General features: G+C 41.8%; 2 protein-coding genes across 3 annotated transcripts in view; one reads left to right on the forward strand and one right to left on the reverse strand.

Moving 5' to 3' along the window:
- The window catches only part of LOC139104076 (golgin subfamily A member 6-like protein 25), a 37,236-nt gene extending 33,020 nt beyond the window's left edge, over window positions 1–4,216 (reverse strand). The window contains exon 1 of the mRNA XM_070659299.1: window positions 3,328–4,216. The gene's annotated coding sequence lies outside the window, so the exon portion shown is untranslated. The remainder of the gene's footprint in view (window positions 1–3,327) is intronic.
- Window positions 1–26,747, forward strand: part of LOC139104080 (uncharacterized) — a 77,488-nt gene that overhangs the window by 39,813 nt on the left and 10,928 nt on the right. For both annotated transcript variants that reach the window (XR_011545981.1, XM_070659302.1), the window contains exons 3-5: window positions 21,979–22,056; window positions 23,542–23,723; window positions 25,106–25,304. Coding sequence is in view for 1 of the 2 variants with exons in the window: in XM_070659302.1 (XP_070515403.1) it covers window positions 21,979–22,056; window positions 23,542–23,723; window positions 25,106–25,304 (459 nt within the window). In the remaining variant the exon portion in view is untranslated. The remainder of the gene's footprint in view (window positions 1–21,978; window positions 22,057–23,541; window positions 23,724–25,105; window positions 25,305–26,747) is intronic.

The raw sequence follows: 26,747 nt of genomic DNA on the forward strand, positions 1-26,747 counted from the left end.
TTTTTTTTTTTTTTTTTTTACAAGTTTACCTATTCTCAAAAAATCTTCTCTTCGATAGCTGACGTTAATTCTCGTCAAAAAGATTGAAAAGTCGAAATATTAGGATAACGTCATAAAGGATAATGTCATAAAGTGGTCTTGTATATAGACCACTTTATGACAATTACAATTTCCTTGTCATCTTAATATTATTTCTGTTCTCCTTGAGCGAGTATCGCCACGTTTCATGGTTCTCGTCGAGAAAATTTCGGCCGATCGAACGAGAACACGGAGCCGTCGATAAGCCGATGCACCGTTAATCTGCATGCGCGCGCGTGGCTCAACGCGTGCGTACCGCTCGCCAGTTTCTCTTTCTCGAGGTAAGCTCTCGAGCGCAGCATCCGCAGACATGGCAGAAATGAGCCGCGCGTTCCCTCCCACGTAGAAAAAAAAATTACAGTTACATTGGGATTCAGACTTTTATATTTCCTGTGTTAAATATGACAGATTCGATCACATTCGTCGTTAGAAATATGAGAAAATTATGGTCGGATCCAAAAGTATATTTTCCTTTCAGCGTATCTCAAATACGAAGTGTCTATTTTTGATTTTAATAATTTTCTTCATTTTAATATTCAAAATTTAAAGTAGATTTTTTTTTATTAATTATGATTGCGTAAATTATCTATAGTTGCTTCATTAATTATTGTATTAAATGCTTAAGGCAATTCTAAGTATCCATATTCGAAAACTTAAATATCAAGTCAATTTTTCACAGTAAAAAGCACGCGGATGGAAACGCGGTGTACCCTCCAACAAATTTTACATCAATTATCATAGTAATTAAATTCAGTTTTGTAACTCCGCTCGCGTCAGGCTCACCTTGATCACTTCTAAACGCTGGAACGATTTATTATCTTGCAAACGATTTTCTATCGGCGTTTCTCGCGCGATTATTCACGACGGTAAGTCCTTCCGCTGTTCAATGCGTTCGTTACGAATGATTGACAGCCGAGACACGTAATACTATTTACACTATGTAGATACTTCGAGGCGGCACGGTTGACGCAACCACGAAGGAATCGTTTTACGAGTCCACGATTAAATCTCGCGGCCTTGTCGGCGGGGCTCCGCGTCGCTGACATAACGACATATGCTCTCAATGACAGCCGTGAGTTAACAGCATCTGGCATGAAAGCGAGCGTGTCAGGCATCCGTGAGCTCACTGCTGTATCCATACGTGTATATTTTTCTTTTTCGCGAATAAAAAATACACGACCGCGATCGCGGGCCCAGATCAAATTTCCCAAAGCGAGCCGATCTAAACGAAAACTATCTGCTCGTTACTCACTTCCGATTTCGAAACCTCGCAGTTTATCATTTCGTAAATATGAAAATATATGCAATTGAATATTAAAAGTTATTTATATAAAATTAAAGTTAAGAAATTTTAATTAATTCAACTGTTTTCAGCATTCTCGATTACTTTGACTTTTTTTTTTTTTTCTTTCTAATTTGTCGTACAAATTTACAGTGCAATTATACGCGAGATAGACGTAGCGGATAGACTTCGCGAAATTATCACGTGTCTTCGGAAAATCGCGATTATTTTCAGTGAGCAACGGCACTTGTCGCCGCGGGCAGAGCGCCAGCCTCTCGCAATTATCTATTCGTAATTGACAGAATCGCGCGGAAACAAGAGCGGAGAACAATGTGGTTGGAAAAGCGCGCGATAACGTCACGTCGATAATATTTCAATAAGAAGGCAGAGATTCCTCCTTCGAGAAACGAGGAAGCGATAAGAAGCACTAGCCTCGCGTGGATGCTTTTCCCTTTCGCTGTCGCTGATTAACGATAATTACGCACCGCAAATATGACGCCGGCACGATCAATCGAAGCGGAAGTCATAATGCAACGACAATAAGATAGCGGGTAATTACCGGCAGTTAAATTAGGTAATAACACACTTGCGCGACTGGGGGCTTTTCTTCTAAGAATTTATTATTTCAATACAGACCTCCTTTTTCTCGAATGTCTCATTAATATATTTATATAAATTAATTTTAAATTAAGATGTTGCAAGTTTTAATGAAGATTTATTTTAAAACTTTTTGCGCGGCTTGATTCAACCTGACTTGTTAGTATTTTCCTGTAGATTTTAATTTAAGTCTTCAAAACAATACCACGCTTATAAATGTAAGTCGTATTATTATTATTATTATTACTATTAATAAACGAATTAATTGCGCGTTTCTCATGCATATTGAAAATATAAATTGCGAAAAGTGTGTTACGCAACAAAAAAAAGGTCCGTGCATTTGTTCAAATATGTTTTTGTCTTAATGAATTGCAAATCAAACAAACAGCATACTGTGCGGGAATAGAAGATCAACTTTTTTTCAAAAGTCGCTGTACACACGAATTACAATTTCATACCGAGGGACGGTCCGTAGTATTGAGTCAAGCGATTCCGTAAGTCGAAAAGCAATGTATAAAATTGCCGATCGAAAGTGTGAGTCGCTCCCGCAGTGCGCTTTTTATCGCGCATTATCGTGCGCGATGGATAACCCTGAGAAAAATAAGCGTCGGTACATTTTTAATGCCGACGTTTCTCGCGCGTACGTCAAACAACACGTTGGAGACGAAAAAAGCCTTACCGCCGGTTATTACAAACGCAATATCGATAATTACACCGGCAGATCGACTCGCAACGAAATTTTGCAGCGCCTGTTAATTAACAGTTATTAAATTTGCATAATGCCTTAATAGGATTTTCAATTGATCTCCATTTGCGATAGCATAATTAAAGTGCCTCGAAATGAATTCCCGCGCAACTATCAACGACGCCGCGTTTAATCATACGCGCTCGTGTGAGACCTGCATAATCGCAAAGATTATTAGATCTCTCGAAAATAAACTCCGCCGGCCGCGCGTGTTATCGCTGTCATACGTTAAACTCGCATCGCCGAAGGAAAAAAACACAACGAGGAGCGATAAAGCAGAAATTGTACTTTTATATCGCGGAACAGTCCGAAGAAAGTTTTTCAATCGACTTGGCAGCTTAATATTTTTCTACCTCGCTTTAATTAATTTTTAAATCGCACGCTATCTTCACCACTTTATTTACATTTTCTTTTACGCCAGACATTAAAAAAAATATAATATGTTGGGAAATATTAAAAAAAAATATATATATAAAACGTTAAAAAAAATTTTTAAAGCATTTTTACGGTTAAAAATCGTCTTGAGTTACCCAAACCTTAGCGTTTTATTTACGGGCTAAATAAAGGGTTAAGCAGAGACTACTCCGGTACGCCATTACCTTCGTGTCGGAGGATTCGTGCTTACCTGCGAGTTATCTCGTCAGATCGCCGCTAACTGCCTCTCGCCGCTAACAAGTCTCATCCGTGAACGCGGTCGTTCTTTCTCCCGGTCACGCTCGTTTACCGCAGCATCCCGGGACGTGCGCTTCTCCCGCGTGGCGAATTAAGACGCGGCGAGCTCCGAAATTCACGCCCGGAAATATCGCGCCGTACCCTAGGTGGTATCTACCGCTCTGTCTTAACGACGCAATTCAATTTGCAACGATCGATGCCACTGCGGATAGAGAAGCCGCGTCGTCCCGCAATCTTCCTCGCGGCGGCGAGTTCCGGACGGTCCGCTTCCGTGAAGGTTCACCGATCGAACGGTCCCACGAACGCTCGCGGTGAAGGCGCGGTTAAAACGCGGAGAGACGCTCGTCCGGCGGAAGTGTCGAATCTCGCCCCCAGCGTTCGCGAAATCCTCCGAGTCTCGGTTGTCACGAACACTTGGGAATCGACGGACTAAGACTCGGCGAAACGTCGTAAATTAATCGCGATCGAACCACCCCCGGGAGGCTTTCACCCGCTCGGTCGAGGGTGAAATCTCGGCGGAAACTCGGAGAAAACACGCGTCAACGTTCGGCCGCGAAACTTTGCGCGCGTTCAGTCGCCGCGGTGCTCACGATCGTTGAAAAATACGCTCGGCGTTCCTGGTCGATCGCGGCCGAGGTGTCTCCCACCGCGGAGTGCATCCTCGCGATTTATAAAGCCACGCATCTCTCGTCTCCGTCGGCACGTCGCGCGTGTGTCAGTCGACCCGTCGTCATTATTCCCCTGCCAAGTGGCCGCTTCTCCCGCCACCGATCGCTGCCACCCACCGTCACTTCGTCCGTATAAAGTCTAAAGCCTAAAGTCGAAGACCGGTATCCGCATTTTACGATGCACCTACTCAGCATTTTTTTTTTTTTCCTCCTCAAAAAAGAGTTTGCGAATAAATCGCGGATCAATGTTTTGCATTTGCAAAATAAATTCCAATTTTTTAAAATAAATTTAAAGCGAGATTTCTTAAGTTATTATATTTTTGGAAATATGCGTATTATTATTATATTTAAAAAAATTTAAGGAATATTCTATCGTGGAAATAAGAGAGAAGTAAATTTGAAAGATGAAGAATCTCGTTTCGTATGATTCGGACTCGGTAAGCGGATCAACGAAAATGATTGACGTGCCGCGAGAACTGTGGACATTTATTTCGGAAATCGATGCCTCTGACACTGATTAACCTTAATTGAAGCTAACTGAATTCGTTCTCTCTAGATGATCGTATCATGGCACGAATAGAAAGATGTGGTACGCCGAGATTAGCGTTAATCAACGTTGCGAGAATCAACAGTGAAAAAGCCGATGTATCGCTCGCGACGCGGCGCATTGTCACAAAAAAAATTTCTGACATTACAACTCACGTTCTTTCTTTATTTTCTACAATTATTATTTACTTTACATATAATTATATTTATAAAAAAAAATGCGCGTTAATCTAAAATTCGATAATTAAATTGTTACTATAAATTATTAAAAATTATAATGTATAGGAACAAAAAATTTCTTTTAAATCAACGTTTCTTTTCGTGCAAGCGGTAATATTTTGCAATCAGTCACGACGACTAACTAATTTCGCAGCTTGAATTCAAGTGATTATGAATATAATATTATCATAATTAATTTCGTATATATGAAATGTGCACAAAACGCGAATAATGAGCTCTTGCGCTGCTCGTAAATGGCAAATACTTAGAAAAGACCAAGCCTCTTAAAACGAAATCCCTGTACATTGTTTGGATTATCTTTGTACGCCGAAAGCCAGTGCGGGATTTTTCTCGTGAACTTGAAAATTTCTTATCCCAGCCGCGAGAAGAAGTGACAAAAGTTTCAGGCAACACGGTTTATTTTAATTTCTTCTTGCGATCTCGTATAGAGTAACGCGCCTGACGACTTAATTCCAATAGAATTTTTTGTTTTTAACAGTCTGTTTATTTTAAAAAACTCTCCGGTGCATTTCGATAATTTATCTTCGCGGATCTGGCCGTTTCTTTGTCACTTTTATTTATTTGTACGCACATGAAACTAAAGTATCGTATTTTTAGAAGCGTTTAATGCCGGATATATATGCAAGTTTTTCAGCTTGAATTTTAATTAACCTCACGACTCTTTAAGCGTGCCAATTTTTTTTTTCTTTTTTTAAATTAAACGAATTAACGTGAAAATTAATTTATCATTAACTTCGCTACTTTTGTCACGTCTCGCTGTGTACGACTAATGAATTTAATTCCTGCAGTCACAATCAGTTAATTCGCTCCGTACAAATACAGCCCATCTCATTCAGTCGCTATTCAACATTTACTTTAAACGGGTTCTTCTCGTGCAAATATAACTCGGGTCGGACGATCGGACGCGCCTCGCTCTGAACGAGCAGCGCGAGTGCAGTTAATTTTTCGAAACGGCAATCTAATTTATTACTATTTGTTGTCGGAATTAGACGCATGTCAGAATTACCCGGACGTACTTTACTACGCTTTAAATCGCTTATTTCCGTACCGGACGTAGAAGATTCGTCGCTACGTCCCGTGCGTCATCGTGCACCTGTGGGAAAAACCCCTAGACTCCTTCGGAAAAACATGACACCGAGGAGTGCACGTTTTTCGGAAGCTTGAATCATTATCAAAGCGCAGGTGTTTTTTATCCACGTCATAACTTTCTTGTATATCTACCTTCGGTTTAATCCGCGCGTAGTAAAAATTACGAATTAAGGTTACCAAATATTCAATAGTGAAAGTTACTACTTAGCGTTAGCTTAAGTATTAAAAATCATCGTCGTTCAGAATTTTTAATAGTCGAAGTAAATAACTTGCAGTGCTTTTGATACTCGAAATAAATCATTTTCAATGCTTTTAATACGGAAGATAAATAATTTTTACGGCTTTCATTATTTAAAGTAAATAATATCCCGAGGTTTTAATACTTGAAGTAAATAACTTTCGCGCTTTCAGCGCTCGAAATAAGTAACTTTCAGTGCTTATTACGCAGTATTAATTCGGGGACTTCTACGAGAGTACATTTAGAATGTAAGTCTCTGAATGTAAGTCTAGTTCTCGCAGTAGCCGACGTCGCAAGGCACTGCTTCTGCTCTCGCACACGTTCCGCCGGTAATTATATCGCGGCATAATTTTTCTTTCTCCCCACCCGAACCACCGGCGCCTCCTCGGCGAAGCTCGAAGGAAGCTCCCTTATCGCTTTTCCTCTACCCCGAGGGTTTCCACCCTCGTTCTCGTCCCTCCGCGATCCCGGAACACAGTTTCGCGGCGCGAAAAGATAGCGCTTCGGTGGATGCGTGCATGCGGGCCGACGCGTTTCAGCGCGAACAATGACGCGATAATGTGTCCAGATATCGCCGACTGAACTCGCGCGGTTCCACGTCGTCGCTCTGGATGCCGAGACGAGACATTAATGTAAACGCGGAGCACGTAGGCGCGCTAAATTTTGCACGTGTGAATGCGTCTGTTCGCGCTAACGATCGCGCCAAGTTGCGCCGGCTGGTGCGAGCGAGCACCGCGCGGCGAATTAATTAATCAAGCCGTTTGTTAACGGAATAATGCACGGATCATTTGGCAACGTTAACAAACAAGTCGATTGTTTGTTACCACGTTGCAAACGAGATACTTCGCGATATTGCGTGTTTCGAGAAACTGTTACGTTCTAATTACGTAACACGTCGTCGAATGATCTATTATGATTTTAATTGGCTACTCTAGGCCGACTTTGTAAGCCCCCGCGAGTCGAAATTAATTTTCATTCTATCTGGTGTTAAATGAAAAATTTTGTTAATAAAAGAAAAATTGTTTTTTTTTATTTTTTTCCTAATTATTTACCCTAAAAACTTGCTTCAATTTAAAGATCTGTGTGACGAGTGATTAAAGTTCACGGCTCGCGTTATGAGTCAGGGTCTCTCCCGCGAATTCGTCGGTCATGGGGAAATACGGCGCGGATCTCTTCTTCCAGCCGGTCTAGATAATCTCGTTATCTCGCGCCGGGCTGCGAATTGGTTCGGCGAATCGTGCGCAGATCGGCCGAATTAATCTTCGCCGGCGGAGGGAAATAACGGGCCCGGTATTGTTGCGGTCGTCACCGCATCTAGCCTGTCGATACGCGCGCGAGAGCTGCGGCGGACGTGTATACGTTCACCTTTTTATTTTCAATCAGGAACACGAATTGCGACCACGCCAAATTTCCCGTCGACTCTCCCGCTTGTATATTAATGTGACAAACACCGATCGTAAATCAATCTTGTGGCTGGTTTTTTTTTCTCTCTCTTTTTTTTTTTTTTTTTTTGTGCCAATCTGAACAGTCGATTCATCTTTCTCGCGTGGCACATTTTCGATTTGCCGAACGAGCTCAACCGATAATGCAACGTATGAAATTAATAAAAGTTCCGCGTTACGCAAGACACAAAATAGTTGCGTCTGAAATAAAAGATCGATCACGCACGCATTTAATTTTGTTAGAATTTTTTAATGCAGCGCCATTGGCGTTCAATTTTTTTAGGTATATATGTATTTTCTATCTAGATCGTTTATTTATGATATTTACCGTCAAGCGCGGATCCTACGGGTATCATGAATGCAAGGATGAAGGATTAGCGACGGTTTAAAGGATTAAGATCAAATTCGCACTTAACGATATGCATTGCGTCCGGCAATATCGGCAATCCCTTTATGCGTGAATTCTTGGTTCTCTTTACAAGTCCTTTATCAAATGTAAAAATTGATAAGGTATTAAACCTGTATTTCTCTGCATTTTTAGTAAAATTTTTAATTACAAATTTTATTTATATAAAATAAACGATTTTATTAATTAAAAAATGGCAAAATATCTAATAAAATAATCTCTGCTTTAAAGTTAACTGTTTATTAACCTATACCTACGAGACGTTTCGCACATGGCTCGATCTATCGGCGTTAAAAACCGAGTCAAGTTTAAACCTGACAGCCTTGATTATTGTGAATTTATATCGCGTAATCTCGACCTCGGTTTGCAGTAGCCGAGATTAAGTTCAAGGGTACGTTGTACAAATACGCGTGGCGAAAGAGCTCGGAACGATCGAGACAAATTCGATCAACGTGATTGCGCTCTGCATACCAAGCACAAATTGTTTATCCTGATAAAGTTTTAATGAAAAACTACGTTCACCGACGATTCGGTAACTATTTACGATCGCAAAGTATATCGGATTGCATGTCGACTGCACCGTTTAATTGTACCGCGGGTTAAAGTTATACAAATCGTGATACAGGCGTTTCAAAAATATACCGAACAACGCAATATTATCTATAAATTTCGTAAAAAAATTTATCATATTAAATAGTACGTAATAAAAATTTTTTAAACAAAAAATTATTTAAGGAATATGTAAACGAAAACTCGATAGTGAAACATTCAAAGAATAAAAATCAATTAAAAAAAAATAGTATATTTAGGGAAAAAAAAAACTAAATATATTAATGTTAACCGGAACTACGTTAGTTTAAATGTAGAAATAAAACTTTCATGCTCTCGGCAAATTTGCAAGCCGAATTGATTTGTCTTTGCCATTAACAACGCGGCTCATGATTCTAAAGCAGGGGCTTGTACTTGCGGGGATTCTCGTTGCAGTCACAAAATGCAGCGACCCGAAACGCCGCGGCACGAAAGCAATCCGCGGAATTTAATTAAACCCCATGCTTTTTTTTTTCCCCACCCCAGCCTCGACCACGAACGCGCATCCGTCTGCGTGCCGGCTAAAGTGGATGTATACCGCGAAGATTTCCGGCCTCAAAGGCGCGATGAACTTGGCTTCAGAAAACGGGGGCTCAAAACTTTAAACGCGATAAACCTAATAATGGACCTCGCTTAATTATGCCGCGCTTCTTAATTATGCGCTGTTAACAACTGGAAATAAAAGACGCGGTAAAGATAATCGCGATGGAATTTATTTTTACTTCGACACTACGAATTCCATTTAATAACGAGGTGATAATATAAATGTTGCACCGCGCTCCGCAATTTAATTGCGGATTTACGTGTAAAAAATGAGCCGATGTCACGATTATTTTGCGACGTTAATTATGCGCATGTGGAATTAATTATTGATAACGCTGCCACCATTATTTATCACAATTAATTTAACATTTGTAATTACGCCGCCATAATTTGTCTACAAATGTTCGTTGGAACTAAATCAATAATTACCCGGTGATTGAATTTATAGAATTACCTTAATTTAAGAGCGTACATTTTAATACGTCCCTCACACATTTCCCTAATTACTTCGTGAACAAGTGAGACTTTTCAAACGCCACAGCGGTTCACGATTCGCGTCGAAGTCTCTCTTTGTCAACGCGGCCGCCACTTAAATTTTTATGAAAATTATCGCGACGGCAATATAATAGACCCACCCGACAATCCGACTGCTGTATTATGCAAATCATCAGGCGTAAATCACGCCTATTTTCGATAGGTTTTTTCCATGATGTCACGCTTCTCGGTATGCAGAATCATTTTTCTGCGATCGGCGAGCAGAAGCGAAGCGTTCAGAAGAAATATTTTTTTTCTACAATACATTACTAATCTACATTATCTACAAATCTACACTATCTACGTTTATACGAATCTACATTACTAATACCCCAACAACAGAAAGTCAAAATCATATCAGTTTTCAATCAGTTTAACCAAATTATAACCAAAAATAATGCATATTCGTTCAATTTCGGTCCACGTAACGTCACAGGGATCTGATTTTGACTTTCTCGCATGCAATTTTTAATTAAAGTGTATTTTTAATTTTAAAATTATTTTACAATTTAAATTAGAAGATTGTATTAATTTATTTTTATTTTAATTTTTAATTTTAAAGATATTTCCTTTTATTCGGAAGAAGGCCGTCGTTCACGGCGACGACTGTCGCCTCCTCCTGGAAGCGAAATGCTTTATTGTCGCGTCGCTTTGTGGTGCAATGCCCACTTTAAGCGGCACTTATAACAGTCCCCCGGTCGTGCCGCAATATTTTAGTCTTGCCGACGCGCCCGACGCGTTTCGCTACGTTAAAGCGATTTTTAATTAAACCGCCGATCTCGCTGAAACTATATGCGTTTCAACATCGTAATTACCATGTCCGGTTTAGCGAAGAAGTTATTTCCTCCGTGCTCCCATCCCCGCGCGCGACAAATTACCATAAATTTTTACAGTTGCCGGAGACGCGTGTGTTCTCATAAAGCGGCGCGAAATGACGGTAAACGTGAGAGGAAAAATCTCGCTGCTTTTTCCCTCTCTCAGCTGTAAGCAAAAAATGCGATTTCCAAATTGTCGCAAAGTTTACGCATCCGAAAATATTTTTTAGATTACACGAGTAATTACACTGGACGCTAAGAGCGGTTGTAAAAGATAAAATTCCGCGCAGATCGCGTAGTTTAGTCGTAAAAGTAAGAAATGTGAGCGCGAAGTGGAATTAAATCTACGTCGAGTTTTTTACTTTATAATGTCCCTCTAATTAGCTTCTTAGAATAAGAAGAAAAAAAAAACTGCTATAATAAATAAGAGAGTGGCAATAAAACGTGTTTCTCATCGATGATTCGATACAATTAAAATATACATGGAAGCCGTGAAAGAGCCTCGTGTGTTGCTCGCGCAATTATGTAATGAAGCGCGAAGTCATACCGAGGAAATCTAAATAATCGATCGATTGTTCTCCAAGACAGTCTTTAATGACGTTTAAAAATAAAATCAAATGTCCGGTAAAACGCGGTACAAAACATGTTGCGTAAAAAAAAAAAAAAATCAAAGGAGCAAGGTACTATATAAAATTCTAAAGTGCGAAAAATAAAGTGAAGCGTCCATGGAATGTTATTATGAAAATCAGATCGCACAAAGGAAGTTTTGCCACGCGAATTAAGATCGCGTAATCGAGTTACCCCCTCAGCTCTTTTATTCTTGCCCATCCTCTCCCTACTTTGCGTCTCTTCCGAAAGACCAAGGCGCGTCGCGATTCAAAGATCCGCGCCGATTCTAATTACAATAAAGCCCATCTTAATTGCGCGACAGGACTCGCCGGGTGTAATAAGAACGCCTCTCTGTGTCCTTAATAGACAGGATAATAAAGAGAAAAAAAAAGTCGTTTCTATCTGTTTCGAGTGCTGTAATCCCTTCCGCCGGAATAAAACGCGCGAGATGAACTGCGTTTCGCGGCGCGTGATTCATCGTCGGCGGCGGCGATGCAAATGTTTGAGCGACCCGTTATCTCGAGAGACCACTGGTCCACCGCCTCTATTTTTTTCTTTTTTTTCTTTTTTTTTGTGCGCGCTAGTTTCGCTCTTTTATCTCGCCCTCCTCGCTTTCCTTTCACCCTCATCCCCCTCGAACCCCGCGTCTCGCGCGGACTCGCGGCCGAGCTCGCGGGAGCCGTAAATCACGAATATTGGACGGCGTCGATTCTTCTGACCCTCGTTGGGACCATCATTAAAGGGACATCTGATACACACCGTCCCACGATATCGCGCGAGTCGTTTTCACGCCTCATTATCACCGACTTTGCGCGCCTATCGACGTGTCGCCGTTGCGATAACCGGTGAATGTAGGTAATGACTTTTTGCGACAGTTGTTTAAGTATTCGGGTTTCATGAAATAAATCTGAGGTAGAATTACACTTTATCATTGAATTTCTCTGCAGGAAAGGGCGAGAGAAATTAACGAGATACCGCGGACAAATCTTAAATTAAAAAAAAAAAAAAGTTCTAACAATAAACGTTATTTTATGAAAATAAAAAAATTTTGGGTTTATTTTCTAATTAATCCACGAGATAAAAAAATTAATATAAAATTACTTGTAATAAATGTGCGAGTCAAATATTTAATTCTTTGAAAACAAAGTATATTTTTTTTAAAGAGCCGTAGCAAGTACGAAGATCCGATCTGTTAATGGATCATAATTTTAATCGTAAACCATACGCTGGGAATTAAATTTACGATGACTCAACAATGACGGAATCATGCACGTGCAATAAAGTTACGCCGGACAAATCAACAGGGTAATCACTATTAATAACAATGGCGAGGATTAGCCATTGCAGTTCTCGCGTGTGTAATATGCACCTCATGTGACAATGGGTGAGGCCCGACGTAATGTTATATGTTTCATTCTTCATACGTAACTGCGCAAACATTGCAAGACATTTTTCTCAACTCGGGACAATTTTGCAACGTGCACAATTACCCATTCGTTCGCGACAGTCATCGATGCGGTCATCTGATTGCGCGTATCTAGATCACGCGATCACTTCTCGATTTATTAACGGTAGCAATCAACGTCTCGGAAAACAGACGAGTGAGTTTAACTGATTAAAGATCGATTTTTAATTAAAATTTTAAATATTATATATATAAAATATATTTAAAAAAAAATATCTACTTTTAAACTAAACTATTTAATCTCGTTTTCAATCATTATGTATTCAGTGACGACGGTGATATTGTCGCGACGAATTCACTCGCTTAGATATAAAAGGATCACGCGTTATTTGGATTTATCAAGCTAAATTTCACGAAAGGATGATATCAGAATTGCTTCTATATCGAGAATGCACGCGATTTGATAGGTGGAGTTGGGGAATCAGATTGTTATTCGCGCGATAACCGCGTGTGCGGAATTCCTAGCCGGTTTATCGTACGCGAGCACGAGCAGAGCTTCACTTAGCGTTACGCCTTTTGGGAATAAATTCAATTGTTTTATGCGCACGGACGATGGTTAATTGGCGATCTAATGGTTTGAAATAGAATGCTCCGCGTATTCGCGTGCGAGCGTCTGTAACTGCGATCGGACATTCGCTGTAACGTGCGTTGATCTGTTTATCAAAGATAACGATTTAATTTCAGAATTGTACGTCAATTTTTTCACATTTCAATTAATATATTTTCCAACGAGCTATGTTAATCAGCACTGTCGTACCAAATAGAACGCAGCGTGACTTTAAAATTATTTTTCTAAAAAAAATTCGAACTTCTGGCCGAGAACAAAAATACAAAAATGTCAAAGTTCCAGAAAACGCATTGCAGTCTGTCCCGTTTCTTTGACTCGCGAGCGGTTGCCTTACTCGGTGTAACTAGCTCGTAAAAATTTAATTTTAATTACTTAAGGATCTACGTTAGTACCAATGCTGCTGTTTCCTCTCTTTTTTATGTAAATTCTCGCGTAACCGACGTCTCGCATTAATTACATCGTCGGGATACGCACAACGAGAAATCGCGATTCATATTCATGGCTTCGAAATTCGAATTTCGAAGTTATACTGTCAGAAATTTCCGGAGCCGCCGGGCGTTGTAGCGCCGAGGTACCAAAGACCCCAAATAATTCCCCCGAGTGTCCGAGACGTGGCTTCGGGCCACCGACGGGGTATCGGGAGAAGCGGTGCACCGGATTTCTCTCTCGTTTATCTACTTTCCGACACGTGGGAATCTGTCCGATAAATCCGTGACTGCCGCGGAACTTTCTTAACGACCGACCGGTTGCTATCGGATCCGCCGTGCCCCCTCAAACAACCCCCTCTCCCTCCCCCCGGGCGATCATTCTGCATCGCAATTTCATCCGTCGGGGTGAGATGAAACGCACAGCCTCGCGGAGTTCCGTTTCAACGAAGCGAATCTCGACGAGATATTCTTGTCGAACTACCCGATTTAAAATGTCTTTTTCTCTCTTTCGTTCATTTTCTTTTACGGGACTTGTTCGCGGATAGAAAATATTAGACTTAAAGCCAGAGTTATTTATACTTTTATATATTTATGTGAAGTAAAAAATGGGCGAGAAGAGAAATAGTGAATACAATCGCTGGGTTTAATTAATTAATTAACATTCCGGTCTAAATTGCCATCTTTCGAACGTTCGCCGAATAACCGGAAGTGAATGACGAACGCGCTCGCGATTGACGTATCCTAACGTGGCTTCCAATTATCGGCGGCGACGACGGCGTCGGAATGAAATTGAATTTTCCAGCCGAGCTCTTAGCGTAAACGAAAATTTACGTCAACGCAACGCGAATCCGGCTTTACTCGGACCAGAGCTGTGTGCGCAGGCCGATATATCGTACGGATTTTCCACTCCCTAACGAAAAATAGTGAGACGCCGGACGGCAACCGCGGCAGCGCACCTTTCGCGAACAAGAAATTTCCCACCTGAAGACGCTGAAAGATTTTCATCGGGCGGATAGCGCTTTTCCGGTCGCTCTTTGTGAGTTTCGCGATATTTGCGAACGAGGTACCTCTCGCGGGATGTCTTTCGCGATATTTCGGGAAACGAGATTGATTTTCTCTAACGCGTCGTTGGAAATATCCAGATACATTAATTTCACGATGAAAAAATATTTAAAAGTATTAAAGAAAATTATAAAAAAAATTTTGTTGCATTATTTTATTTTATTATACAGTCTCTTTATTTTTTTGTAATTTTATTTGATTATAGCCATCGCGTTAATATGCATTTTGTCGAATTTTTGAGAACTCTCGAGTTAAACGAACGCGCGCCACTTAATCTGGAAACGAGCCGAGCTTCCCGTTCGCGCAAGTTAGCGATAACGCCATAACTCCAATTTAGACGATGATACCGAATGAAATCCTTTTTATTCCACGATGCAGTCGTAAGGCTATCCAATCGCGCGATGCTTTCCATTAGCAATTGTGTTTGTTTGTTATCGGCGAAAAAGCGCGGAGTATAATCCGGCCTGCATATACGACCACAGTCGCGCGCGTCAGGAAAGCCGCAGAGGTGTGGCCAATACGTTTGATCTGTGTGGCGAGATCCGCCGGTGCATCCATCCGTATTCTAGTCGTTCGAGCAGCGGCGCCGCTTTCATTGGCGAAAAATCCGGTTTACCGATCTTCAATAGCGCACGGACATGATGAGAACGCATTCTGCACCCGCAGGGAAATGTACTCCGCAAAGTGACGCCGCGTCGAATTTAAATTTCCACGACGTTACCTTTAACCCTCGACCGGGAGGCTGGATTACGTTAACGCGGAACAATTTTCAAACGTTCGAACTCAAATAAAATTTTTATTTACTCATTTAAAAATATTCCAAACATATTAAATTATTAAAAAAAAAAAATTAAATAAAAATTTTCTATTTTGTTTTATTTTATTTTTTAATAAAATGATACATCAAGTTCCAAAGTACAAAAAAAAAGCCAGTTGCGTTCCTTTCAAAATAAATTCTCGATTATTTCGCGTTGCTAGTAACTAATGTCGGATCGCATAGCTGTGGCAAAAAATTCAACCAATAACCATGACTCTTCGCGATGGCTGGACAATTTCAGGGGCAATAACAATGAAAATGACGACGCGTCTGCGGTCGGAAACTCGGCAGAAACTTAGGAGCAAGAATCCCGGAGGTGCGCCGAGCCTCTCCTTACGAGTATTCTTAACGATCTCGGTTCTCCCCACCAGCCCTCGGGGTTATCAGGGGTTACGACTGTTAGGACTCGAGACTACCTTAGGAAATGACGTTCATCGCGGCCAGACAAGCCGTTTCAGAGCCTTTTGTCTCACGGCAGATCACCGCGTCCGCAAAAATTCATCGCATTGTGTTTTACGAGCGGCCGAAAACGAGTCGATGCTCTTTCACGGCGTACATAAAGCGGTGTCGCAGATACATTTTATTGCCGATTGTTAAAATAAAATAAACCACGCGTTACAGCAGCTGTATAAAGCGGAGTTAATTTCCAGTTCCTATCGCGACGATTTTTCTACATTTCCGTTCCGCCAAATTGTCGTCGCTTCAAACTCGCGAGTCAAATCTAATCACACGTGCGATTCAATTATTTCTATTAAAAATGCCTATCACTTTTATTATTTAACGCGACTGTCGGTCAGTGGAGTTTTTAATCAAACAGATAGATTTGGGAGAAAATCAAGTTTTAAAATAAAATAAATAGTCAAGAATCCGGATCGAAGACTGGACAAATCTCTCAATACGTTTACCGAATCGCAGGATTATCGGTTATCGCGAAACAGAAAGAGGATAGTGAGAACGCGTTCAACGACGATCACGTTCGACTTTCGAGCGGTCGGAGGCGACAGTTCACTTAGTCGGCGCGTGCCGAATCCCCTTCGCACGACAAAACGCTTGTTGCATTTTGGCAACCGGCCCGATCGCCAAAGACGCCTTCCGCCGGCCACTTGCTGCGAGGGAAGGTATCCCTCCGCGATCGAAGGAGCCGACGGTTCGCGACAGCCACGTACAAAAAGTGCTCTGAATCCTAATGAAACCGAGGGAAATTTCGAAAAGTACTAGAAAAGGGTGCGAACTGGAGACGACGACCTCGTCTGACTTAACGAAATAAAATGCCGGATTCGATGCCTCGCGTTTGGAATTTCTCGCAGACAACCCGACGCGAGTCCTGAAGAAAATATTACGACCAGCGGGTTTGGAAAATTTTCTGAAACCCGAAGTACGACGTGGAGACACCATAGAGAGTTTCTCCCGCGCGATTATGCTTCTATTCCGCGATTATAATCTTCGCGTGTCGCGGATCGCGATTTGCGACAATCGAGCTTTTCTTTTTCCATAACCAAGTACGCGAATTTTAGTATCGCATGCAGCGCGAGATTTACCGACGAGCTCCAGGGAAATTTACATTTTGCATATCCGAGAGTGGTTCGTATTTACGTAGCGCGCATACGGCGGACCATAAACGTGGCTTTACTACTACGGGCTCCGGAGCCGGCGCGTATCGAGATGCAATTTGCCAAAGCTCGCGATTAAACCTGTCTCCCTTGAATCTGTACGGGTTAAGAAACTCGCGAACAAAATTGCGGATTATTCCTGCGGGGTAATTACATTCTCTCGATGAGAAAGGAAAAGATACAGCCGGATACTTTTGAACCTCAAGATTTGGTCTGAAAAGCTTCCGTTACTCCATCTGAATCCACTAAATTTCCGCGAGTCGGTGAAATGCAATAACCGAGTAATTCGGGGGACTGTGAGGGCAAGACGGTGCGTTTTACAGATTGGCAGGCAGCCAGCTTCTCCTCGGCAAATCATATTATCTTAACGAGGCCAGATAACGCCCTTTTGTCGGCGCGAATGTATCGTGCTCGCCCGAGCAAAAACCGCCGAGCATAAAACGCAAACGAAAATGAGACGGCCTCCATTCGCGTAATTGACCACGAGAGCAAATTGGGTTTCTCCGCGTCGACAGTTTAAAATTGTGCGGCGTGAATATTTTATGAAGAGCAGAAAGCTATTGATGGATACGCGGTGAAAAAAATTTCGTGTTAGGTTAAATTTAACATTTTGCACGCTCTGCGCGAAATTAATACGCCGTTAAGATATTTATAGTTGAGTAATATAATATGTAATAATTAGAAGTGGTTATCGAACTTGTTACGTATGACTTGCGCGAACTTTGTTACATTATTTTATATATTTTTTTTATTACGTTATTTCATATAATTAGAAGAAACCATGCGCACGCTTTGTGTACGCTAATTTTTAAAACGTCCCGATTTTTGCGCGTTATTATATTTGGGAGCATTAATTTATTTTAATTTTTATTTAATAATTACAATGGTGTATATTATGATCGACGGCGAATTGCTGGTTTAAGAGATGTCAATCAAAAACTACGAAAAAAACCATGCAACTCACCGATCTGCATGAGCGTCAGCGGAGTTGTAGAATTCGGGCGGTGGCTGTAACATAAAATAAAACATTAATGTAGACATGATAATTGGTAAATCAAATTAATAAAAAAAAAAATAAAAGTGATATTTAATAAAAATTTAATAAAATAAATTTATGCTCACCTAAGAGTTGCTCCGCCGATGCATGATGCCTCCTGGTGGGCCTGCTCATCCTCTCAGGTGGGACGTGACGAGCCATCCTTCCGCGCACAGGTAACTCGCGAACGCGCGCGGGTGAAGTTAAAATCCCGAAAATTATTTAACAAATTTGTCGACACTCCCGCATTAAAAAGAATCGTAAAAAAAAACGCCCGGTAACTATCGGCAGCCCCGAACGACCGACGAACCGGCTGCTGTTCGTATAGTTTCAAATCGGCGTGCGGCACTGAGCGATGCGACGCAGCGGAGTTTCTCTTGACCTGAAACAGAAAAATAAAAAAATTATTTAGTAGATATAAAATCAAATTAAATAAAAAAATTAAAAAACGTTATTAAAAATCCAAAGAAAAAATTGATATGTACCCATGGGTTGCTCCGCCGGGGCAGGATACCCTTCCTGGGCCTCCTCCTCCTCTCAGGATGTCCGCGGGATGTCGGGCTGGTCCTCCTTCAATAGGTAGAATATTATCTGAAACATAAAAATCACTGTTAATACTTTGTTCCATTCAAGGTCTTGTTGAGCGCGTCTTGTTTATCGTACCGCGCGCGTGTTTTGGCTGCGGGTGACCGGGCGCAAATTCCAGCGCTATCACAGCTAGCCTGCACCGTTCCCCCTGCTCCCCGCGCTCCCCGCGCCTACTGCCATGAACCAACCATTATCTACGCAATACGTATAATATAATATAATACGTATACTACGTATAATACGTATAATACGTATAATATGAGAAACGAGTCGGCTGATTGCCGCTAGCGAGCACCCACCATCACCTTTGCACGTGCTCCTTGGGGTAGCTCCGCCGTTGTAGGATGGATGGCACGTGTCGAGTCACCCTTCCGCGTACTAAGATGTTCGCGGGATAGTCCACGACCCTCCAAAAACTTGCACGAAGCGACGAATGAGACGGGACGCGATAAGAGATGCCTCGATATATCCGTTTCGAAAACCAATGATCTACACGTGGCCGCCGTATCTCCTCAACTGCGCACGGGACACGTAGACCATTATCGATCGATCAGGCGATCGATGGAGCGCTGTGATTGGTCGGCGCTAGGGTCACCCATCTCTTTTCGGCGTGTTGTAACTTTTTGCCGCTTAACCCGACTACGATCACTGGTGGTCGCGGGGGAGGCGCGGGGGAAGCGCGAGGGGGAGGTGCGGGGAGTGCGGAGGAGGCGCGAGAAAATCGCGAAAACCGTCTTTGCCTCTTCATATTAATTAAATATTAAAATTTAATTTTTTAAGCGGCAACAATAAACGGCAAAAATAAAATCAATCAACAGCTAATTCAGGCGTCACACCGTTTAAAGTTGACTTACTTTTAATTGTTTAATTATATTTAATTGCTCTCGCAATTCAAACATAATTTTCTTTCAAGCTGAATATAAATATATTAATTTTTTTTCTTTTTAATAATTAAAAGAAAAAGATTCTCTATGTACGACCGTCGTCTCGACAAGATGAATTATTTCTGTAGATGCGTGCGATATCTGTATCAAAAATAACGTCATTGTAACGAAACGGTTACACGGCGAGCGGTTAAGTGGAGCAAATACAGAAAAGTTTACTCCTATTTTGTAACAAGAATAATCGCTTCGCCGTAGAAAGCCTGTCGAAGTATCGCTTAAGCGAGTTTATCCGCCGTTCTCGCGGGCCGAACGCTCTCCATTATGAAGTGCGAGATAATACAGATGTATGAGGTGTCTTATACGAGCTGGCGCTCAGCCAGCCTCGCCGAACGAACAGCTTCATACTAATGACACAACAGATGTTACGTAACTCAGTTTTCCATACCGCGCGGCGACGAGGAATCGTATTGTACCTTTTCCGAACGATCGTTATCATTTTATATTTTCGAGCAAATAAAATAATTTAGAAACAATCCAATTAAAATACAATCAAGTTTTTATATAAATTCCTAAAATTAATATCGCTAAATAAATAATGAATTATATCAAATTGAAAAATTAATATTAAAATTTATTTTGAGATTGGAGAGTATTGAAAATTGTTTAGTTGGAGTAAAAAAAATACAGCAATGATTTTATTACTCAAAATAAATAATTATGAGAATGTATCCGGCAGTATTAATTTTTATTTTTATTTTATCATCGACATCAACTATTAATCTAATACTTTTGTTAAAGAAAACTCGTCTTTAAGTTGCTCGAGGGAGAACTTTTTAGCGGCTGACGGTCTTCGAATCGTTTTTCGTTTTACCGCAATGGGTTTCCACATCGGAGATCGTAACAAAGTACACGAAGGAGAGTTGACTTTCGGCTTTGCAACGGTAGGACTTACAAAGCTGTAAAAGAGGATTGCAGGGCGTGCCGTGCGTTTGGGCCGCGGAAAAATTCTTTTTCCTTTCTCGTGAAACTCTCGCGGCATTATCATGTTTACGTTCTCCCGTTAACAATCTGGAAAGCGATACCCCGTAAGAAAGAAATCGACGGGACCGTTTCCCCGACGAGAGAGACGTCGCGAAAGACGGCGGGAAACTTTGCCGAACACGTTCTTGCGTTACTTGCCGTGCGAATTATCCCGGATAAGCCAACTTTACTTCCACGCATAACGTCGGGGGACGAAGGGAGAGAGGAAAAGGTGACAAAACTTTCCCGATGAAATTAGGAAATTTCCAAAATTGAGATCAACTCGCGCGCTCGCGTACTCATCGCCGAAGCCGGCTGATTTATTTCTCCAAAATGTTGGGGCGCCGCAAAAGTTTCGTTTCAACCTGCCGGAATCGTTTCTCGGAAATTATTCGACAGAAGTGCAAACGATAGAACGGCCGAGCACTTAAACGATCGGGGGGGAGGGGGCTTTATCTTGGCATTACAGAGTTGGATGTACGACGCCGGCCGGCCCTCATCTCGCGAGGGATTAAGCCGACCGAGAGGCTTAAGCGTGATAAAGCTGTTCATTATGCTAGATGAGAAATTTCACGTCTCTCGATATAAGTGCATGCAGCCCGGGTAAACGCGACAGAACACGTGCGATAACGATTAAGAGTCACGGCTGACGCTGGCATCGTCGCGAATGACGGAGAAAATTAATTAAGAATTACTGTGGTGTCGCAGCAGTCGTAGACTATCAAAGAATTACGAGATTATTATAGGAATATTACTATAATTATACCCCTTCTTGGCTTAATTGCTGAAGTTAATAAAATTATTATTATTATAATTATAATTATAAATTATTATAAAAGTAATTAAAGCTGGAAATAGGGATAATAAGATTAAGCAGCCGATCAGTAAAGTTGTATGCAAAAAAAAAAAAAACCTCTACTCTCATCGGCTGTCGCGACCGGCTGCTTGCGATTAATCTACAGTCAGCCTAGAGGGTCGCGGTCGACAAGCATCGATCTCTCGAAAAAGCCCCACGGCTGCTTTAAGAACAATCCCGTGTTTTGCGACTAAGGAGCTTTCGCCCGGTTTTCCGCGCGGACAGAGACGCGAGGCGAAGTCGGTGTTTCCCGTCAAGTCATTCACTCGCTGGATACAACCGAGTTACGGTTGTACCACCCGCGCCGCTTTCTTCCCCGTCTAGAGAGAGAATGCTTTTTCTCATCCTCTCAATGGACCTCATCCATTATTCCCGCACGTCTTTATCCGACGCGATATCAAAAAGAGCGCTCGCGTTTCCGCCAATTTGACTTTGTAATGCTATTCATCGAGCGCCAAGCGATTCTGTTTAATTTAAAATCGCGAGGCGCGCATTTGTTTCCGTCTGTCTCGCCGTAATATCTGTCTCAACTCGAGCATTTCACGATTTCAGCCAGTACCAATCTCGTCGGCAAGTTCACGCAGAGCGTGCGAAGGATCGTCCAGGACGTGAAGGACGAGGGCACTTCCAGTAAGTACGAGCGGATATATTTTATCTTGCATTCATCCCGCGCGGGAGTTTAATTAAACTTCGGCCGCGCTACCTTCGCGGATTCGCCGCGACTCAATAATTCTGCGCGCTGAAAAAAAGAACCGCGGAATGATGAGATGCTCGCGCTTCCGGTTACTTTAAGCATACTCCTGCACTACTCGCTAATAAAATCGCCGTCACGAATTTATAATCTCTCTCGATAACCGCTGTCGAAAGGATTTCGTTCAAAGAATAATTCCCGGAAAAAAAAAAATTTTTAATAAGAGACTCCTGTGTGAAGCTTCATATATTATTCACCCTTTTTTTTTTTTTTTTTTTTTTTTTTTTTTTTTTTTTTTTTCTTAATTTTATTCATTTTCAAAATTTAATGTTAATTCGTATTAACGTAAATTTAGCTCGGTCTTATTTAACGAAACAAAACCGTCGATGTTCTTAGCGTTTGTCTCGGAGAACTTTGAGACGAGGGGGCGAGCATCTCCACCCAAAGTAAACGCGATGAATCGGCAATAGAAACGTTTGTAGCTATCGCTCGGAAATAAGTGTCTGGCCGCCTGCCAGCGGCGAACGTTGTTAGTTGTCCCATGAATGGAACCGAAGCGGAAACTCTTGTACTCGGTCGGTCCGGGGGAGTAACGGTGTGTTGGCTGTCGACCGTATTAGCTGAATGGACGGAAACTTCGTCGTCGACCGAGAATTCTGTCAGACTTAGATTAACGCTCTCCCATCGACGAATGCGGAGCTATGATTAATTCCGACGTTTCCCCGCTCACGGCGAAACGGGATCAGATAAATCCCTAATGCGGGATAATAACACGCGCGCGAAACGCCCGCGGCCGTCATTTTCGCGACGAGTTTCCCCAAGGAGCTCGAGATCGACGCTTGTCTCGTTCAAAAATCAGGAACGGTTATTATTGTTTTAATTAAAAAGAATTATTATTTCCGACCGATACCTAACTAGAAAAAAAATTCTATGAAATTTAAATCCACGATGATATCGAATAAGTAGTTTTTAATTCGTTTCTGGAAAAGCTTAAGCTTGCCTAGAACACGCCGTGATTCCTGTTTATCTTCGGAAGCCGAGGTCCTTTTACGAATTTGACGAAACCGCCGGGGCGAGAGTGCGTCGACTGGGTTCCTTATCGCGTCGCGCGCGATTTATTTACGTTGAAACTTTCGACGCTATCGCGGCGTCGAGTTAATTGGAAATTAATTAGAGGCGGCGAGGGCGCGCAACCTCTTCGTCCCTCTCGCGATTAATTCCGCAGCAGCCCGCCGTTAAGACAAAACGCCACGATCGAAGCGCACGATAAGGGACATCGATCCGGCACGGTTCGCGAGAGTAAAACGTGTAAACGTGAAAACGAGATACGAGATACGAGATAGAATTTCCCCGCGATCGGGATATAAATTATGCGTCTCGTCAGCCATCGAATTTGCAACGCGGTTTTTCTGCGACGAGTGCAGGTGGCCAAACGAAGGAAGAGGTGATCGAGACGAACGAGCGGCTCAGGGTTGTCAGGATACGCCTGGACGGCAGCTACGACACCGCCAAGAGGGCCCTGGTCGAGCTGATGTGCAAGTACACCGACAGCAAGCAAGTACGCAACGTGTTCCAGCGTTACAACATGCTCAAAAATATGATCAAGGTAAGACGCGCGGGACCGGGCAAAGGGAAGGAGGGGGGGAAGGGGGTTCGTAATTAGACGCGGCGGCGTGCGTTTTTGTTCCGCGGACGCTTTGTGCTCCCGGACCGCCAGTCGACGCAATTACGTTGTAATTATGTCGCCCGGTTTGCACAGGTGAGCAGCAAGAACGGCGCAACGGCGGCGCTGAAACTCGGGTGCGCGCGGTTCTCCGCCAAGAAGGATCGCTAAGGAACTAATTATTAACTTGTGACCGCAATGTAAATCGTAATTATCTTATTGAGAAATTTATAATTCACCGAGTCGAAAGGAAATCGGGGCCAAGTGAGTTCTAAATAGCTTCGCGGCGAGTATCTTTATCGTCGATTATTTATTTATCATTATGTATTATATGTTATTATCGCGCAATCGTTTTCTACAAATAATTTAGTGGGTGCTTCTCGAAAGAAGCCAATCAACAGCTCGTAGATAAAATGTAATATAAACTTATTAATAATATATGTCACGGCCGAAAAACTCGAGTTTTTCCCGAAACATCACTGACACGGACCATCCACGGCGTTTGTTCTCGCCGGAAAATAAATTGCGCACCCGCGGGATGAGCGGCAAAGATGCGCGCGAAAGATAGCGCGATCGCCGGACACGCTCACGTTATCGCCGTCTTTCAGCTCGCTGTTTCTCCATCCCGGTCTTTCGCCTCCCACGGGGCGCATGCACTACGATTTGCGATTGCGTATCCCACAGGTAAGCTCGCTTTGCCCGGCGACGTTCGTTTCCGGCGCGAGCTTTCGCGAGTTTATCACGCTGCGAGAAAAGCACAGTCAATTCCGAGCCCGACCATAATCTTACGATACTTTAACGATAAATATAATTGCCTCGATTACATTTACAATTGTCTAAGTCACATTTGTCGTTGAGAATATTATTAAAAAAATCTAAGCACGAAGCACTGCATGAAATGATTAGCGATTAAATTAAAATTAACATTAAAAAAAATAAAATAAAATAAAATAATAAATAAAACAAAACGAAAATTAAAATTCCACAGAAGTACACGATTAAATTAATTTTTCGTAAAGGTAATGAAGTTACGAATTAGTAAAATTTTTACTTTTCTTCTTTAACTGAACGGTTTTAAAGATCGCGAGCTATCATTTCAGACATAAATACAGATTAATGACGCGGCGCTTTTCTAAAGGCGGATAAAATCGATCGTCCCTAAGCCGCGCCTGATGAATGGGTCGGCGACGCGTTCTCGAAGACACGCGGATAAAAGGGGCCCACCCTACAATGGCCGAGATCGCGCCTTCCTTTTCGCCCTTCTTGCCCTTTCTCGCCCTTCCGTCGCGAGCGGTCTGAACTACTGACGGTCTTGCCCCTTTCAGGACGTAATTAAGCTGGAGACGCAATATTGGACGCTGGTAGATATACCGAGGCAGGAGAAGCAGGAGACCGTGCCCGCCTTCGTCCTGCGTGCTTGTTCCATCATGGAAAAGACTCACAAGAGCGGCGAGGGCGTGAAGACCTCGGCGCGCCTCGCTGAGGAGGCCGAGACCAAGAGGGAGCGCATCGAGAGACTCGAAAGTGAGTGCCGGTAATCGATCGTCGTCGAGAGTAACGATAATGGTCAGGTTTCACCGCGGCGCGGAAGGAAAACAATTCCCCATTGTCCGCCGCCGATTGTCCCCCTCCCCCTCTCTGCGTTTTCCCGGCCGCGACTTTGATTGTTGTCCGATTTTAACGCCTTTAATCGATCCGCCGCGGTGAATGAGGAGTCAATTAATTCATTCGCGAACCGTCCCTTTTGACTCATTAATTCCTCGACGGGTAGTCGCGTTCGACTTCTAGCTCGGTTCTCATTTAATTTAAGCTCTAATTTAGTTGTATTTTTTATTCTCTAATTTTTTTATTATTTTTTTTTTAGAATTGTAAAAAAATTACATTATTATGCGTATCGTCCGCCTTTGTTTCGTTGAATAATCGTGATAATTTTCACGCTACAAAAGTCGCACGAAAGAAATGTGGTTCTGTATTATAGCCCACTCTTGAAAAGCTCTCGAGCCTACATAATATATGATTTTTTATTGTATCACTCGACAGATCGATTATCAATGGTTCCATTGTATTGTTAAAACAAGACTCATAGACTGGAATATATCTCACTAATTTTGTTATATTTGAAACAACGATATTAGAAATATTAAAATAAAATTTTTCCTCCTAATCACCGACTTTTTATATAAATATTTCGTTAATAAAATAGTAAAAAAAACTAGTAAAACTTGTCTCTTAAATTTCGAGAGAGTAATTGAAAACTTTGTGATTTTAGAGGCCACGCTTTTTAATTAGTCTCTTTCTTTTTCGCCTTGTTTACGCCACTTTTCACGCTCATAAATATTTAACGGCCGCAGTTCATAATTTTTTTTCCGCGGAAGATTTATGATACTTTCCATTATGGCGCGGTGAGAATTATTCGAGAGATTATTTTCCATTTTGCAACGTGTACCGCGACGTATGTCGAGCGCAAATCCGTAAACACCTCCAGTGAGGGGGTTAACTTATTAACAACGAAACTTGTCGATAGCGCGGTCGTAATTAAAAATATTCAGTGCAATTATAATACTCCACTTTCTTTCGCTTGCTTAATCAAAGGGCCCTTTTTTTCCTTTCATTTCATGGAGGAATGTAAGTTTTACCTGAAACCATTCGGTACAAATGGCTCGGGCAATGCTTAATTGAAACCGTTAATTAACTCGCATAATTGATTGAAAATTTTTTTTCCAAACCTATACATACATTATTTTATTTTGTTATTTTTACTTCGCGCTCCTTCCATTTTCTATTGATTCTACGGTAGAATTTCTACGATATTTTTGTTTTATATTTCGACGTAAAAAAAATTCAAGCGCGCTATATGTTGAAATATACAACGTATTGTTGAAAAATAAAAATAATTAGGAAAAATATACAAAAAAAATAGTCGCGCTAATGGTGGAACGATCAGCGGAGGATAAAAAAAAGAATTGT

The sequence above is a fragment of the Cardiocondyla obscurior genome, linkage group LG07, assembly GCF_019399895.1.
Source record: "Cardiocondyla obscurior isolate alpha-2009 linkage group LG07, Cobs3.1, whole genome shotgun sequence".
In the NCBI taxonomy this organism is placed as follows: domain Eukaryota; kingdom Metazoa; phylum Arthropoda; class Insecta; order Hymenoptera; family Formicidae; genus Cardiocondyla; species Cardiocondyla obscurior.